The 17,163-nt window shown below is 42.1% G+C and overlaps 1 protein-coding gene across 4 annotated transcripts in view; it reads right to left on the reverse strand.

Annotated features, from left to right (window-relative positions):
- Positions 1-1,331: 1,331 nt before the first annotated feature.
- Positions 1,332-17,163, reverse strand: part of CYLD (CYLD lysine 63 deubiquitinase) — a 43,394-nt gene continuing 27,562 nt past the window's right edge. For all 4 annotated transcript variants that reach the window (XM_042852244.2, XM_005289805.5, XM_005289806.5 and 1 more), the window contains 6 exons: positions 16,398-16,464; positions 12,873-13,005; positions 12,080-12,188; positions 5,658-5,776; positions 4,289-4,505; positions 1,332-2,929 (listed from right to left, as the gene is read on the reverse strand). In XM_042852244.2, coding sequence (XP_042708178.1) covers positions 2,745-2,929; positions 4,289-4,505; positions 5,658-5,776; positions 12,080-12,188; positions 12,873-13,005; positions 16,398-16,464 — 830 coding nt within the window. In that variant the 3' untranslated portion in view covers positions 1,332-2,744. The remainder of the gene's footprint in view (positions 2,930-4,288; positions 4,506-5,657; positions 5,777-12,079; positions 12,189-12,872; positions 13,006-16,397; positions 16,465-17,163) is intronic.

The raw sequence follows: 17,163 nt of genomic DNA on the forward strand, positions 1-17,163 counted from the left end.
TAAGGCTGTTTCTTGTTGGAAAGGAAAAACAAATGTGTGCATCACCATAATTGTAAAATTTGTGAGATGCACTCAGATACTAGGCTGATGAGGGCCATAGAAATCAAGGACAATATTTAAAAAACAAAACACAACAACTTTACAGTTAGTGGACTTAGCTATTTCCCTTTTTGTTCCTCAAATGTTCCTGCCTTTCCCCTATATGCACTTCAAATAAGTCTGAGATTCTCAGGTGTTAGGAGGCAGCTTGCTGCTCATGTTTTCCCTGAAGCTGGCTGAATATCAGACTTATTAAACAGAACAAATGAAAGAAATGCACGTGAGTCTAGCACATGGCTTGAAAAATCCACTCATCATTGCTGAGCTGAAAGCCATTGCTAGTGTGAGGGCCTAAACAATTTGTTAAATTGAACCTTTTGTTTAAAGTAAATTGTCACTAGCCTTTGTGCTTAAGATACATTCAGTTCCATTACTAGGTTAAGTCAATGCAGTGTTGACTTTCTTAGTCTGTAGAAAGATATCGTGTGTGTGCGCGCGCGCGCTTTCTCCGGTAGTTTTGCAGCCACCACAAATGAAGAGTTTCATAGTTGTTACTCAGTTTCACTGTCACCCAAAGTTCTGATCAGGAGGCAGGCACTGGAGTTGCACAAAGAACCACCCACATGGCCGGTTCTAGGCACCAGCAAAACAAGCTGGTGCTTGGGGCGGCAGATTTTTAGGGGCGGCCTGGCCGGCGCCAGAATGCCGCCCCTAAAAATGTGCCCCGGCCGCCCTAGATCACCTCCGCTGCTGCTGCCAAGGCGCGCGAAACAGCTGATTCGCGTGCCGCTACTCGCTCTCCCTCCCAGGCTCGCTCTCAAGCCTGGGAGGAAGGGGGAGATCCCGAGCGGCTGTTTCGCGCGCCGCTGCTCCCCCTCCCTCCTAGGCTTGAGAGCCTGGGGGGAGGAGGCAGGGCTGGGGATTTGGGGAAGGGGCGGAGTTGAGGTGGGACTGGGGGTGGGGTAATTAAAGAACCGGGGCGGCCAAAATTGTTTTTGCTTTGGGCGGCAAAAATCCTAGAGCCGGCCCTGACCACCCACCTACCTGAGGCAGCAAAGACTATGAAACAAAGACCTGTTTCCTCCCCAGATCTTTCAGAAGCCAGGAGGCTGCCTAACTTTGGTACCTACCTTTAGCTGGCAGCTTTTAGTCCACCAGCTACTCCAATGCAATTCTCAAATATTGCCCTAGCATGTATCTAACAATCAAACAGCCAGAGAGAAATATTCTACATTTTCTGGCACAAAAGTGCAAAATTAACCAAGTTTTTACAATATTCTGAAGGCAAAGTCTTTTGGAATTAGGTTTTTTTTATTTGTTTTGTTTTAAATGATAGTGCGTTTATCTGTTCTTCATCCTTTCTACACAGAGTAGATCCCAGAGAGGCAGTTACTCATGTAAAACAGCTCTTAAAAATCTGAAAATATGTGCTACAACCCACAATAATGCAGTTTAGGACCTATAATTATTTCTACAACATCCAAATTTTGCTGTACACACATGACATTTCTAAACATTTTTTAAAATAGTTTAGACAGACGTAGCTGAAAGGCAATTAATGCAATTGAATTCCATTGCAAATAAGAATCAACTTCCAAGTCACAAAATATCAATACTACTTTACAGTGATTTTTTTTTTAAACTAGTGTAATTCATTTTGTTCTTACGTACCAGGTACCAAGTAGAATGTTTAAATTTGTAATTTTATCATTCCTGTTTATTTTTAACATTAATGATTCCAAACAATGAAAAATTTAGACCTATTACATATAGCAGCTCAGTATGTTGTAGGATAGTCAAAGTGTCAACTTCATTTTATTAAGGACTACAGATTCTACTTTATTAACACTCCCTGAGGCAATAAGCCACATTGTTTAGCTTGCCATCCAAACATTTGTATATATTTAATTTTATGTTCCGCAAAAAATATATATTAAAGACACTTCCATCTATTAGTTTATGTATCTACGGTTATGCTTGGACAGTATTGCCCCAGTCCCTGAAGAAAAGTATCACATATGAAAGGAAGGTATGTTTGACTTTCCCAAATAAAACAGGAATAAAAACCTCAAGGAACAGAGCAGTTTTGAGATTATGGGTGTTGAAGACCTGGAATTCTATAGAAGTAGACATGCATGATATCAGTTGACTGCTAAGGGTTAACAAGACCACATAAGTAAATTGTAATGATCAGTTTAAAATCAACCAATCTTATTAAAACCAAAATTATTCCTTCCTGAAGGCAACTGTTGCTACAGACCAAAAAAAAAAAAAAAGAAAAAAAAAAAGAAAAAGAAATCATCCTTGGTCCACAGAAATACACTGAGCAAATACACAGTGTGTGTTTACATTTTCAATGGACTAAGGAGGATTTTCCTGTTACAATTCAGCTTTTCTCATTTCAAAAATCAACATATCAATGCACTTAACTTAAAGCTTTAGTTTTTAGCAACTTCATTTAGACTTTGTTTATAAAACAAACACACACGCACACTTCCTAGAGTGCAAAATGCTTATTAAATATTTCAACAACAGAACTCTACATGTAGTTTTAAAAACATTCATCTTTTTGCTCTAGCAGTCAGCTTTCCCCCTATAATAGCATCCATTGCCGGCAACGGTTGCATCAAAACTGACTAAGGTGTATCGTGAATGCAACAGTAGAAATCTGCGTAGAGTTTTTTCTCCTCTCCAGAGTATAATGTTCATTTGTACAAGCTCATGGTTGGGCTCTGATACATGCACATGTAAGCATCACAAAGTAGTCTTCGTGCACATCCTTGAATTTTTCTGGAGTCCAGTGAATGTAGTTCTTCTAGAGACATTTTTAGGTACTCTCCAACTTCAGGGCATGGTGTAACTTGTGGAATGTTAAAGCCATTCTGGCCTCCTTTTGTGGGGGAAGTAAGGAGAGCAACAGGATTAGGCTACCATCTTAAACATCCCTACTTCCTCTTTAATGCGTACATCTTTGAATCATAGAATATCAGGGTTGGAAGGGACCTCAGGAGGTCATCTAGTCCAACCCCTTGCTCAAAGCAGGCCCAATCCCCAGACAGATTTTTACCCCAGATCCCTAAATGGCTCCCTCAAGGATTGAACTCACAACCTTGGGTTTAGCAGGCCAATGCTCAAACCAGTGAGCTATCCCTCCCCCCCAAATGGAAACATCTCAAATTCGAAGCTGTCACTGTGGGCTACTACATGGTGAACTTCTGTAGTAAGTATTAACACCCCCAATGATTGCAACTGCCACAACAGGCTTTTGTAACCCCATGGGAACCATTTGTAAGCTTATGGGAACCTCATGAACAAATATAAATTATTTTGGTTTTAACTGTTTAAATGAAACATGATTAGTGAATTAATTCCCATAGCTAGCATGAGGACTTGACGATGTGTCAGTCAAATAGCATTGCTGTACCACACAAAGCCATGATCGCCCCAATCTTAACTACTTGGCTAACTAATGGGGTGCTATCAGGTGTGCTGAAGCATTCAATAGAGAAGTGCAGTTATAGTCAGAAAAATTACATCTTAATCAACAGATCTGCAGTGGGCACCAGTCAGATTTGTGTATTTTACTGGACTTTTACTTTTGCAACTTTTTATTCCTGCTAGCACTGCAGAACCAATACAGCTATAGGAGAGAGAGCTGGAGTCTACTGTGGCTTGCATATCATCATCATCAGAGCTGCTTATAAACATTCTGCAGTTGGCATTGTATTAACTATCATAATGTGCAAACCACAAAAAAAATACAACTGTTCCTCTTAGTCGAACGCCTGTGGTATCTATTACTATCTGCTTTTCTAAGGCACTAGCCACAAGTACTGAATGTACTGTCCACCTCAATTCACCAGTGTTAATTCAGAGAATGTCAATTAAACAAAATCTTATCATAGGATAATGGTCTCCCACTGCTACCAAACCAGAGGGCACTGATTTTGCAATATAGAGATTTTATTTCTATTATGCCAAAGACAGCTACCGTTTGAATTGTTTAAGCCTGAGATTTTGGAGAAGTGAGAATGACAGTTGCACACTGTATAGTTATTAAATAGCTACATTCCAGTGGACTTAAACTAAACAAAAACAGATTTATGTGTCTTGGCATTTAAAAATAAAATTACTTTTCAAGCCTCATGACATGACACGTTCTGGTACTGGAAAACTTTTAGTCACAGTATTTAAGAGCTAACATTGTTTAATGTGACAGTCTAACAGAAAAAATTAAGTAAAAATATACCATCCCGATCTGCCATGCTGTCAAAGAAGAGCCAGGCGGAGTCATCCTTCCCATATTTAACAAAAGCTACATAATGGCTTGTTTCTATGCAGAGAACAGCAAATAACTCCATCTTCTGGCAAGGGATACATCCATGTCTCCAGTCCCAATCTGGTAGATCTTTAGGAAGTGACACTGGATTGAATTTATGACTCTGTCTCTTGGGATGTAGGTGAACCTAGAGTTAGATCAATATTTCAGAAAGAAAACAAACAAACAAACCACCAACACACTTGGGGGGCAGACCCGCGAAAACAATGCAGAAATTGGGCTTGTTTTTGGCTTAATTGACTTATGAGTTGCTTGTTAGTTTCTGGCTTGTAGCTTCTTGCTTGTAGCTAGTTTTTTTTTTTTTTTTTTAAATCATCTCCCGGCAAGCAGGGGCTGGGGGGGGGGGGAGGGGAGGGAGAGAGTCAGGGGTGCACAGAGGACCCACCACAGTCCCAGACTGCACACCGCGGGGATCTAGTCAGAGTATTGGGGTTCTTAGGGATTAGCTTGTTTTGGCCTTGTTTTGAAATGGGATTAGCTTGATTTTGGGCTTATTGTGAGTGTCAGGGTGCTTCTTTACCACGTGAAAGTCGGCAACTGTGTGTGGGGGGAGGGGCACTCTTTTTAAAGGGGCAGACTGACAGCACTAGAGAATGAAGTCTTACTTAACCAAAGAACAGGTCTGACATGGACAACAGCAGTGCAAGTTCCCCTATACCAAATGTAGCTCCAACCTGCCACGGAGAAGCCCACTCTAGAGATCAGAGGAGTTCAGTCTCCAAATCTATTGGAGTCTTTGTGCCCCCCCCAGACTTAAAAAAATAATCATCACTATTGATACCTTTATTAGAAATGGACATCTGCCCACTGGGAACCAGCTCAACACCATCATAATTTAACATGTCAAAACAGTAACCAGACAGTACTCAGTCACTACTACCCGGAACTGAATTTGAACCAGCAACACAGGAAATGAGAAGTATTACTTTTCTGCTTTTACTATTGGGTGCTCTCCTGTTGACCAAAGTTAAAGGATTCCAAGCCCTTGTAAACTGGAATTACTGCATTCTCCTCATTGGTTCACAATGTTGGACTATGTAGTTGCCAAAGGCTACTAAAAATGCTGCTCAATAGATGTAGTCATCAAGGGTGTGTTAATGAATTAAATCAAGAGTCTTATCTTGTTAATGAGGACTGCACCCTTCATGTGCCCAATTGCCAATATCCCTGCTTCCACGTGTCAGTCTGTGCCTTCTGATACTATTATACTACACCAAGTTGCGAGTACATACTGGTTAAAGGACCATAGAATTAAAAAAAAAAAAAAAAAATTACTTACTTGTGTGTTGCAGGTTTTACAAAACTGCTTGATTTTTCCAGCAGAAATGTCAGTATCTTCATAACATTCTCTGCATTCATACATTGCAAGTCCTCCACATATGCGGCACTGCCTAGGAGCTACATTATGGTAAAAAAAATAAAAATGCTTTGTCTCATATTTTTGTACAAAAGATCTATTTTGATCCAAAAATATAACCTACATTAAGCCAGTTAACATCATTGCTGCCAAATAAAAAAGACAAAAATAAAAGTAAAGTCCATCATTATTTTCTGTGGGCTTAACTTTTGCTCCTTTACTAGTCTACAGTGGGGGGTGGGGAGGGAAAGAGAGCGAGAGACACACAGACACATAAGTACTAAGCCTTAACCTCAGAAATACAGCCGATGTAGAAAGTGTTTCCGTACTGGTTTACTGGATGTAACAGCACACATGCTTTTTTTTTTTTTTTTTTAAAGCGTACTCCACAAGTTATTCCTGCTCTCTCTCCAACTTATTTTCTTAATCTAGTGAGTGTTGCACTTATTAAAATAGCTTAGCATTTAATCAGAATCTAAGTAAAGAATCACAAACTAACCCTTAACTCAACTAATTGAAAAGCCATGGTGGGTCATCTAAAGCCACATTCCAGAAGATTAGAAGTAGCTATTGTTAGATATTTGAAGTAATTTCAACCAATTTTAAACTAGAGATTTACCTACAGGTATTGTATTGAAACAGATAAGTAGGTATTATATATGTTTTTGTTCAAGAGGTGACTAGCAGTCCCAGAAATTAAGGTCATCCCAGCCTTTCCAATATAAACACTACATCACAAATTACAGCTAAAAATACTAAAAAATTCCCAGTTTTTTTCCTTTCCTCTTTTCAATTACATAAAAAAATGTAGAATATTTTTACTTTTGTCTAATAAAAAATTGAACTGATTTTTGACCCAGTTTGGTGAACAGACACCAGCAAGGCAAACTACAGAAAGAGAAGACTGAGGGCTAGTCTACACTAGAAGCACTACATCAGTGCAGTTGCACTGATGCAGCTGTGCTGCTGTAGTGCGTCTGGTGAAGACGCTCCATGCTGATGGGAGAGAGAGCTCTCCAATTGGCATAATTACTCCACCTCCATGAGAGGTGGAAGAGCACCTGACGCCGACATAGCACCGCTGTGGACAGCGCTTAGGTCACTGTTAACTTGCGTTGCTTGGCGGGAGGGACGGGGTCTTTTTCATACCCCTGAGCAATGTAAGTTAAATAGACTTGAGCGATAGTGCAGACCTGCCCTAGGTGTTTTAGTCACTACTCTGGTGGAGCTGGAGCACCGGCAGGTGAAACCTGACTGTCATTGGTTGTTTAAAGTCTTTCACTTAGCTGATCTCAGAGCTATTACTTGCCTCTAGATGACCACTATTCACCCACAATTCTGATACGCATCATACTTGTGCTATAACACCGCTTACAGCTGCTAACATCTAATTATTCCTTAGAACTAGAAAAACAAATTCTAATGAAACACTATTCACACATGTCCTGACAATGACTAAAATTAAGATTTAATTCTATCCCCAAAGTATTTAAAAAAAGAGAGAGAGGGGAAAGGAGTCTATCCAGACACAAATCTACAACATCTTCAAGATGGAGCTTTGAATTATTGTGAAGAGGAGCGATTATTCACCTTGTGCAGTAACTGGAGCTCTTTGAGATGTGTCCCCCATGGGTGTTCCACTTCAGGTACGCCGGCATCCTGCACCTTTGATCTGACATTTTGGTAGTAATGCTCCTTTTCCTGTGCTCGTGACCCACACATCCTTGTGCCCCACACCAAGGCTATATGGAGCTGCGCAGGCAAACTGCCCTCAGTTCCTTCTCCACTGGAAAGTCCCACTATGGCAGGGGTGGACAAACTTTTTGGCCTGAGGGCCACATCTGGGTATGGAAATTGTATGGCGGGCCATAAATGTTCACGAAATTGGGGGTTGGAGTGCGGGAGGGGTGAGAGCTCCAGCTGGGGGCGCAGGCTCTGGGGTGGGGCCAGAGATGATGGGTTCGGGGTGCAGGAGGTGGAGCAGAGGGGTTCAGAGTATGGGAGGGGGCTCCAGGCAAAGGCAGGTGGTTGGGGTGTGGGACGGGGTATGGGCTCTCAGATGGAGGTGCGGGTTCCAGGGTGGAGCCAGAAATCAGGGTTTCAGGGTGCGGGAAGGGGCTCTGGGCTGGGGCATTTGGAGTGCAGGAGGGGGCTCTGGGGTGGGGCTGGGGATGAGGGGTTTGGGGTGCAGGAGGGTGGCTCCAGGCTGGGACCGAGAGATTCGGAGGATGGGAGGGGAATCAGGGCTGGGGAAGGGGGTTGGGACGCAGGAGGAGGTCAGGAGTGCAGCGTCCAGGCGGCGCTTACCTCAAGCAGCTCCCGGAAGCAGCGGTATGCCACCCCTCCGTCTCCTTATGTGGAGGTGCAACGGATGACCAGGCAACAATGTGTGCTGCCTCGTCTGCAGGCGCCGCCCCCTGCACCTCCCATTGGCCGTGGTGCCCAGGCAATGGGAGCTGCAGAGCCGGCACTTGGGGCGGGGACAGCATGCAGAGCTCCTGGCTGCGCCTACGAGTAAGGGGGGGGGGGAAAGAGAAGAGGCATGCATGCTCCCCAGCGGGAGCTTGAAGGCCAGATCAAAAGGTCTAATGGGCCGGACGCAGCCCATAGTTTGCCCACCCCTGCACTATACTAAATCTCTTCTTAACAGGACATACATTTCTAAAGGACTCAAGAGCCATTCTGCAACCCTTGAACTGTGGAAAAATGCATCTGTCGAGTCTGCAAAGAATGTGTGACCATCAAAGGGAAAGTCTTCAACGTCATCTGGACCTCTCTCTTGGAAAGCTCAACAGCTGTAGCCAACATGCTCTTCCATAACCAATACAGTGGATATAAACATGATGATGTATCAGCACTATCAAAAGGAGACCTGGAGTGATGTCTTTGCCAGCAGTTGACCCTCATGAACAATTTAAGACCGTTGTACAAGATGTTCCCCTGGCAAGTGCTCAATAAACTAATTAAATCTGTTATAATTCAAATAGTCATATTTGACCAAGAGTGCCTGATGGTTTGCTATTCTGAAATTTCACTAAAGAATAAAATTTGTGACAAAAGATCTAGTTTCTTGTAGTTCTTACTGTACAGCCTGTACTTTGAGCTATGCTGTCTGCCTTGTTCATTAACAGCCTCCACTACTAGGGAATTCAGAGCCAGGTGAGAAAATAGAAACTCTGATTCTTTTGCAGGAGCCTAATATTTTATCTGCCCTCTTACAGGTAGGCGGTGTGGAAGCTAGGATTTGCCAAACAATATTAGTGGGTTCCATAACAGTTTCATTGACCAGAATGGCAATCCTTATAGATATCAAAGTATTCAAAATATCTAGGAGTTTATGATGGAGCTCCTGCATCTCTAAGCGAATCCAAAGTGTGTCTGTGATTCGTTTCAGCAATTCTTGGAACTGCCTGAAGTCATATGCCATAGGAGGTGGTGGAAACATCACAGCTGTACCAGGTAATGAGGCAGAAATTTTAGTGAGAGGAGTCACCTTATCTGCCATAGCTTCCTGCTCTTCCTGACATAGGTGGTTTTGGAAAATGGGCCCTTTTCTGCCCCTTCCTGTGGTGTGACAATCTCATTGTAAATTGTTGACAACAGAATGCATACAAGTCTAAGAAAGGTGACCGAGGGGGGCAAAATAGTATAGGTGGAGGCATACGTCTGTGTTCCAGTCATGTGGGTGTCACTTGAGGTCTATCCTCCTGTATTATGTCAGTGTAGGAGAGATAGCAATATGTCCCACAACAAACAGGGGAACCCTGCACGGATATTTGAGAATCTGAAGAATCCTCTTCCATATACTTCAACGGCGGGGGTGGGGGATGAGGGAATAGTTGTTCAGCTTGTTCAAGTATAGGAAGGTATGAAACTGTAGATAACAGAAGAGTCAGTGACCAAGTCTTGATGCTGACACCCCCCCCAACTTGTTAACAGAGGAGACTCTGGCTCCAAAGATATTAGCAAGTCCTTAGGATAACATTGATATCATAAGAATTTAGGTATCAAAGAAGGGATCAAGCAAAAACTTGTGGAAGATGGCTTCAGTACCAATGTAGCTGGTACCAAACATTTGGCATAGGAGTTGACTTCAATTCCATTGGTACCATAGGTGGACAACGATATTTGGTACTGCTGACTTTCATGCTACCAGTAGCCAGGGACAGCCTTAGAACTTTCACCAGTGTCTCTGCCATTCTGGGTATGCGTACCCAAACCCAGTATTGAGTCTGCCTGAGAAGACTGACTCCTCTTCACCTTTTCATTACCGGCATCACTCAGAGCCTTCGTGGGACTTGAGGTCTCTGTCAATTTCTGTGTCAGTGACTAAGGGCAAGTCTATCCTACAGCACGGATCGACGCTCTGAGATCGATCCACCGACAGTCGATTTAGCAGATCTAGTAAAGATCTGCCAGATTGACTGCAGATCGCTCTCCAGACAATCCCTCTACTCTACCCCCAACAAGAAGAGTAAGGTAAGTCGATGGGAGATTTTCTGCCGTCGACCCCCGGCAGCATAGACCCCGAGGTAACTTGACCTAAGGTACGCCGACTCCAGCCACATTATTCAGGTAGCTGGAGTTGCGTAGCGTAGGTCATCTTATCGCGGTAGTGTAGACATAGCCTGAGATTTTCTTGGAGATTTACTCCCACCTCCTTTTGCTTACATGCAGATGTTGAAGCTACCTCTATAGAGGACTTTGCTACCCTAGTTGTGCTTGGTACCAAGGTAGTCTACCTCTCTACCGGTCTCCTGTGACCAATATCTTGATGTGCACAGGGCACTAGTGGTACTGGAAGGTCTATGTACAGGGGACTCCTCAGCCCCTTGATCTGAAGCTGGTCATAAAGCTCTATCCATCATCAGAAGTTTGACCTTGATTTCCCTATTTTTTCGGAATCTGCCCTTGAAGGATATGTTTCTCCCAAACAGCAGAGGCTCTGGGAATGTCAACCACAGAAGGGAAATCGCCTCACAGAGGAGGCGCTTTTTGAATCCTGGAGAGTCTGGCACTCTTAACTGCCATCTATATAGTAATGCATTTTTTTAAAATTATTTTTACAAAGAGAAAAAAGGAAACTGTTCCAACAGCTATGCACATTATAAGGTAACTAACTAGATGCTAACTAAAGAATACTATAGAAAACAGGCACACAGTAGAATCTCTGGCCAAAGGTGGTTGAGAAGAAACTGAAGATATTTCACCCATGCAGCTCCCTATAACTCCAGTGCAGGGCACATGAGTGGGCCAAATGGACACTGCTACCAAAAATCTCCACTCAAAAGGCACAGACACACCTGAAGTGGAGCACCCACAGGTTCCGACTATACCAAAAGTCGGACAGGAAACACCTGATATGGATTTAATCAGGCCACAACTTTCTCATCAGATGTCTGGGAGTACCCGGCAGATAAAAGCATACAGTGCAGGTAACTATGTTCATTCAATAACTACTCCAGGGGCTTCTGCAAAGCCTCCCCCCCTCTTTTCCTAGCCAGATCCCCCAGCCAACCCACTGCTGGGTTCTTACCATCCAACCCCTCCTTCGTAAGGTGGGCTATAAAAAGGGGGGGAGGGTTGGCTCCCTGCCAAGCCATTCATAGGAGCCCCAAACCCATCCCCCTGTTCTGTTCCATTAACAGAAACTTCCTTTTTAAGTCCTTTTACTAGGCCATTTATTCAGTCACTGTACACCTTCCCTATGAACTACCTGCACTGGACATCTGAGCCACACTTACATAATAAGTTGCAACATATAGCTTAACTCCTTTCAGTCCACACCATAACAAGCCCTCCTTGAAACTGCTGTGGGGAAAGCGAACCCCTTCTCCCCTCCCCTAGACCCCCTCCCGCCGGCCAATTTGGTGGTGAGGGAACCCCTTCCCCTCCCCCCCCCCCCCCCCCCAAGCTCCCTACAGGAGTGGCTAGTGTGTTACCCACAGCAGGTCCTGACCAAGCTTGATATTTTGCTCTCTTTCACCCTCTCCACCCTACTGGTCCCAGGGGATGAGTCATCACCACAACATTGATCCACGCCTTCTTTTGCAGCAGCTTCTGACCCCTTGTCCCGCACCCTACCCGTAAAGCACTGTTCCCTTTCCCTCGGCAAGCCAGACAATAGTTCCCCCACTTAAAGGTGGGGTGTGGTCACACCGCTCAAAGAAAAAAAAAAAAAAAAAAAAGTTTACTGGTTATGAAAGTTTCCCTAAGTATGAAATGATCAAAAGTTCATTCCAAGCTCAGTCTATTTTGCAGACTTCTACATTTTTAATATAGTCTTGCATATGGCTACCAGGCTACTTACTTTTACTATACCTAGCAACACAGTTTATACTTACTGTCTTCAAGTAAGTCTGTTATATTTAATTCCAGAGATGGAAATATTTTGTTGAACATTTTGAAGTCTTTTCCAAATCGAGGCATCTGAATAATCAGACATGAGGGTGCCTACCAAAAATCCCAAAATAGAAAGCAATTTAGATGTTCAAAATATACACATCTGTTTTATAATTTTCATTAAATATTATATTGGTTTATAGTTGCTAAATCATATTAATGTTTTTAAAGCTAATAGGCCACATGCCTATATATCATTAACCAAAATAACAAATGAAACAAAAATAATTTAATGTTTACAAATATATCTCTGTAATCTCATAAAAATTCTAAAAATATAAGAAAGGACTCTAACCTAATTCTTCATGTGCAGTAGGTACCAGCCATGTTTAAATGGTATATTAAAACATATACTAATTCCCCTCCCCTGAACATCCAGTCTCTGCACAATTTTAACATATGCAGAGATCACAAATCTTATTCCTCTGTAAAATTAAATTATTAACAAAAGAAAATTAACTTTTTTAAATGTCAAAAACTTTGTTTTTAAATATACCAAAACATTAGCCTTATTTCAATCACTTTGGTCAAATGACAGAGACATACTAAACCATCTCAAAGAAAAGGTAATATCAAGCATTTTTTCAACCACTACTAGTAGACCACTCTTCTCATAAATACTGAATGTTCACCCAGTGATTAAGATACCACAAAATATACATTTCTCCTTTTTTATAAACAGAATATCTTCCATTGTGTAAAAGGTCAAATCTGTATAAACAAACTGTCACCAACCTCTGCAAACTTCAGGCTGCTATTGATAAAAGACCATTCCAGTAACTGCTGAATTGTCGGGACTCCAACTTTCTCATTTTTCTCCATAAAAATTTGGTAGAAGTAACAGTCTTGTACCTTTTGACCTGCTGATCTAAAAATACATATAAAATAGATCTTCAAAATAAATGGAATTTTTTAACAATGGTTAACATACTTACAGTAGCCAGTAGGCTAAAGGAAACACAAATAACTATAAAAAAGCTACAGTAAACACAAAGTAAAAAATTATCTAAGATTAAGCAAGGAATATGGAAGTTGTTCTGACTGCCCCTTGGCAGAGAGTCAGAAGGAACTGCATGGAGGTTGGGGTTACATGGTCTTTTATGCCCTTGAAAGAGGTAGTGCGTGAGGCATGTAAGACTCACAAATGACCCCTAATAGATACTGCTGGAAAAAACATTCTGAACTCCTACACATACAGTGCATGTGGACTATGAGTGGGATCCACATGTACAAATACTTGAAGAAAACCATTTCACGTCATTCCCTTTACTCTTAAGTGTACACCTCTACCTCGATATAACGCTGTCCTCGGGAGCCAAAAAAATCTTACGGTGTTATAGGTGAAACTGCGTTATATTGAACTTGGTTTGATCCACCACAGTGTACAGCCCCACCCACCCGGAGCGCTGCTTTACCACGTTATATCCGAATTCGTGTTATATTGGGTTGCGTTATATCGGGGTAGAGGTGTATTTTCATTTTTATAACAACTTTTTAATACTAGGCATTTTTCAGGTTGCCACAAATAAAAGCTTAAAGGGACACGGTCAAGTAGTGGATAAGCACAGGTAGAATTGAAGAAAAGGGTGTTTTATAAAAAAACATTTAAAGGAATAGAAATATTTTGATTAATGTTTTAAAAAATGCAGCCCTATGCATTGTTGGAAACACCAACAGAAACACTTTCAAATGCATGAGTATCAGAAAACGATACAGAAAACAAGGCAATTTTCACTCTGAAAGCTGAGTGAAGGTGCAAGTAGTAAGATAGCAGAAAGACTGAAAATTACATCATAAGTCGTCATATATCCTCGTGCAGTAAATCTGCAAAAAGACCTTAGTAAATTAAATGTTCATGTTGGAAAGACTGACTAATGCTCCCATCAGGGAAAAGGGGTATGTGAGAGTCCATCATTGGCCTCTAACCCCATAGATCACAGGGAAAGGACATTAGAGAGAAGCTACTTCAACGCATTGCTGGACTTTCTGCCTAGCCAGCATGGATTCCTGAGGACACACGGCCATTAAACTTCTTTGTCTGTGCAAAACAGCCACCTTAGAGCACAGATCAATGCTGAAATAAGCAGCATTAACTTCTGCCTGGATATAAGGGATGATTCTCAGAGCACAAAACTCAAAGTTGCTGCTATCCAGCCTTGCCCTACCCATTATACAAACTGCCTCCGTGTCCCATCTTTATGGAACAGGGAGAAAAGGCATCTGTGAGGTGCTGCAGAAAAGATAGGTAAGAGGCAGGCATAAAGCAGAGGAGCTCTTACTCACTTTCATTTAATTCTCCAGCCCACCCATCTGCTTGTGTGTGTGGGAAAATACTGAGCTCCAGATTATTAAAATGCGTGACAGACTTTAGCATGTATTGAAGAACTCTGATAAAGAGTATCTCCTTTGAAAGTATGATTTTTGTCTCTTCACTGTCCCTTTAAGAAAGCATAGCATTGGGAATCCTTGAGCTTAAAGCATTCTTTACATTTTGTTCAACTATAAAACTATACTACATCTATTTTAATTTGAATATCCAAAATTCCCAAACTGTTACATCTGGAACATCCACAATTTCTAGAGATTGATTAGGCAAATTATCACAGTTTCACAATGCTGAAATACTGCAGTATAGTGGGCCAGGATGTTGCAAGTTATATTCTGAAAATATTCTCTATATGGACTCAGTTTTTCTTTATTGTTTGAGAGAGGAGGGAGACAAAAGCCCATGAATCTGGGCTAGGGTAGAAAGAGGAGGAAAGTAGAGTGTGCCAGCTCCCCAGCATGCTTCCTCTATCTTTTCCCACAACTTACAGAAGCTTCTCTGAAGAAGCTCCAAAGGAGAGGGCTAGGAGCTGACCACAATAGGTTTAGTAATCTCAACTCAAATCTGCAGGGCAAATCAGAGAAGTTTACTGCAGAGCCTATGGGGAGCAAGGCTCCCGGTGAAAGAAGCCCTTGGGAAATTCCAGGCAACAAGGCTGCTGAAAGAGATGTATGGTCAAGGGGCCACAGAAAGGCAAGGGCTAGGCAACAGCATGGAAGCAGTAGGCCCTCCATGTAATAGACCTTACTTCCATTGCAAGCCCAAAGACGTGCAGATTTAGGGGGCTAAATCTCTACCAATCCTATGTGGGTATGGAGGTGAATAAACCCCAACATCCTATTCCCAAAGAATGAATATAAAACTCCATGAGTTAGTTTTGCAGAGTTCTTTCCTCTTGCCTTAGAACGAGTGACTTGCATAGGGGAGAATGAGGCCTTACAATTTTATAAAGAATTATTTTTAATGAGGACTGCATGTGTTTAACTTTAAAAGAAATAAGAAATCAAAATTTTTATGCTTCCTCCAAAGCAAATTATAATATTTTTCCTGAAAAGCCAAAATATTTTATGTCAGATTCTACTGCTTAAGATTGCTTCAAAAAAGTTGTTCCAAAAGTAACTTGCTACACACTAAGGGCTAGATTCAGAATTGCTCTATGGGCCCTGTGGATTAGCTATGCTGGTACAGAGGGGCCAGCAAAGTCAGGCACAGAAGGCCAACACGTACAAGAAACAGGGGGAAGAGACCTTTACACCATTCCCAGGGAAGCAAAAACATTGAAACAAAGGGCTTTTAGGAGCAAGCCAGAGGCAGCAGTAGACACAGCCAAAGCAGTAATATGTTTTGCTGATGCCCCCTTGTAGTGAGACGTAAGCTGGGCCCCTCTGGTTTCTGCCCCTGCTTCCCTCGCCAATCAGCCAGGAACGCCTTAGGTTGATGCAAACACCAGTGCTCTTTATTTACAGCTGTTTCGCACCACCACTTTACTATCTATGTACAGGTTTTTCACAGCCAAACTTTGCCAGCAGCAGACCAGAGGGCCCAGCCCCAGTCCCCTCCCCCGTGCTGTGCTGTGCCGGGCCTCTCTCTTCCCCTGGCTTCCTTCCTGCCAGCTTTTATAGCCCCTGGCTAATTAGGCTGGCAGCTGTTTCTCGTTGCCAGGCAGGCACGGGGCTCTTCAACCAGTCCCAATCCATCCCCCTTGTTTGGGGCTGGAGAGGCAAGGGGCTGATTAAGCCCTCCTTACTCAGCACCCTGTCACATCCCCAATGAGGCTTGAAGCAATGTTAGCAAGAGGCATAACTTAGACCACCTTTAAGGGTGGAAGACCTTTCTTCAGCTCCTGCACTGACCCTAGCATCATTGCCGGGATAAATCTGGCTGTAAGAGTTCAACACATACATTTTTATTGCTTAGTCAAAAGAGCATTTTACCTTATTTTTAACAGTGGCTCTACTCTTAAAATATGATGAAATAAAATATTCAAGAATTCTTCTGGATCTGGACAAAAATAAAAGTAATAGTAGCATGTTAAAGCACATAATCTCCAAGACTGTTTTTAAATAAAATTAAGCAGCTTTATTCTAATTGGAACAAAAAACCATTCCAATTTTAGTAGCAGAGTAGTTATGTCAACTTATCAACTGCCATATTTGGGAGCACACAATCCTAAACTTTATCTACTAAGCACCAAACAGAACCATAAACAGATGAAGGCTAAACTAGAGATAACAAGGCTTACAGATGAACAAAGATATCCTACTCCAAAGGGAATTATTTGACCCTGTGAAATTTTATCCTGAGAAGAAGGGGAAAAAAAAGCTACCACCAGCAGAGGAAATAGAAAAGTAATTACAGTATCTGCTAATCGATACAAGAAATATCTACAGTGGTAACCATTTTTACTTTGTTGGAGGGTCACAGCCTCCAATTTAATATTGATCAGACGGACAGACACCTGCTATCCAGATCTCAATATCAAAAAGAGTGGCAGTGTTTTCTTCTCACTCCTAATTGAAGGGATTATTAATTTGCTTCTAGCAGTATCTGCAAAGTGCATGCTACTTTCCCAACAGAAAAGAAGGAAATTAGCTGAGTAGTTGAGCAGCGACTGGTCACATCTTGGTAATAAAAGATTGACTATAAAATATATTAAAAAACCACAAACCCAATTAGTCTCAAACCTGTGAGTAAAAGTCA

Source organism: Chrysemys picta, chromosome 14 (assembly GCF_011386835.1).
Source record: "Chrysemys picta bellii isolate R12L10 chromosome 14, ASM1138683v2, whole genome shotgun sequence".
Classification (NCBI taxonomy): Eukaryota; Metazoa; Chordata; order Testudines; family Emydidae; genus Chrysemys; species Chrysemys picta.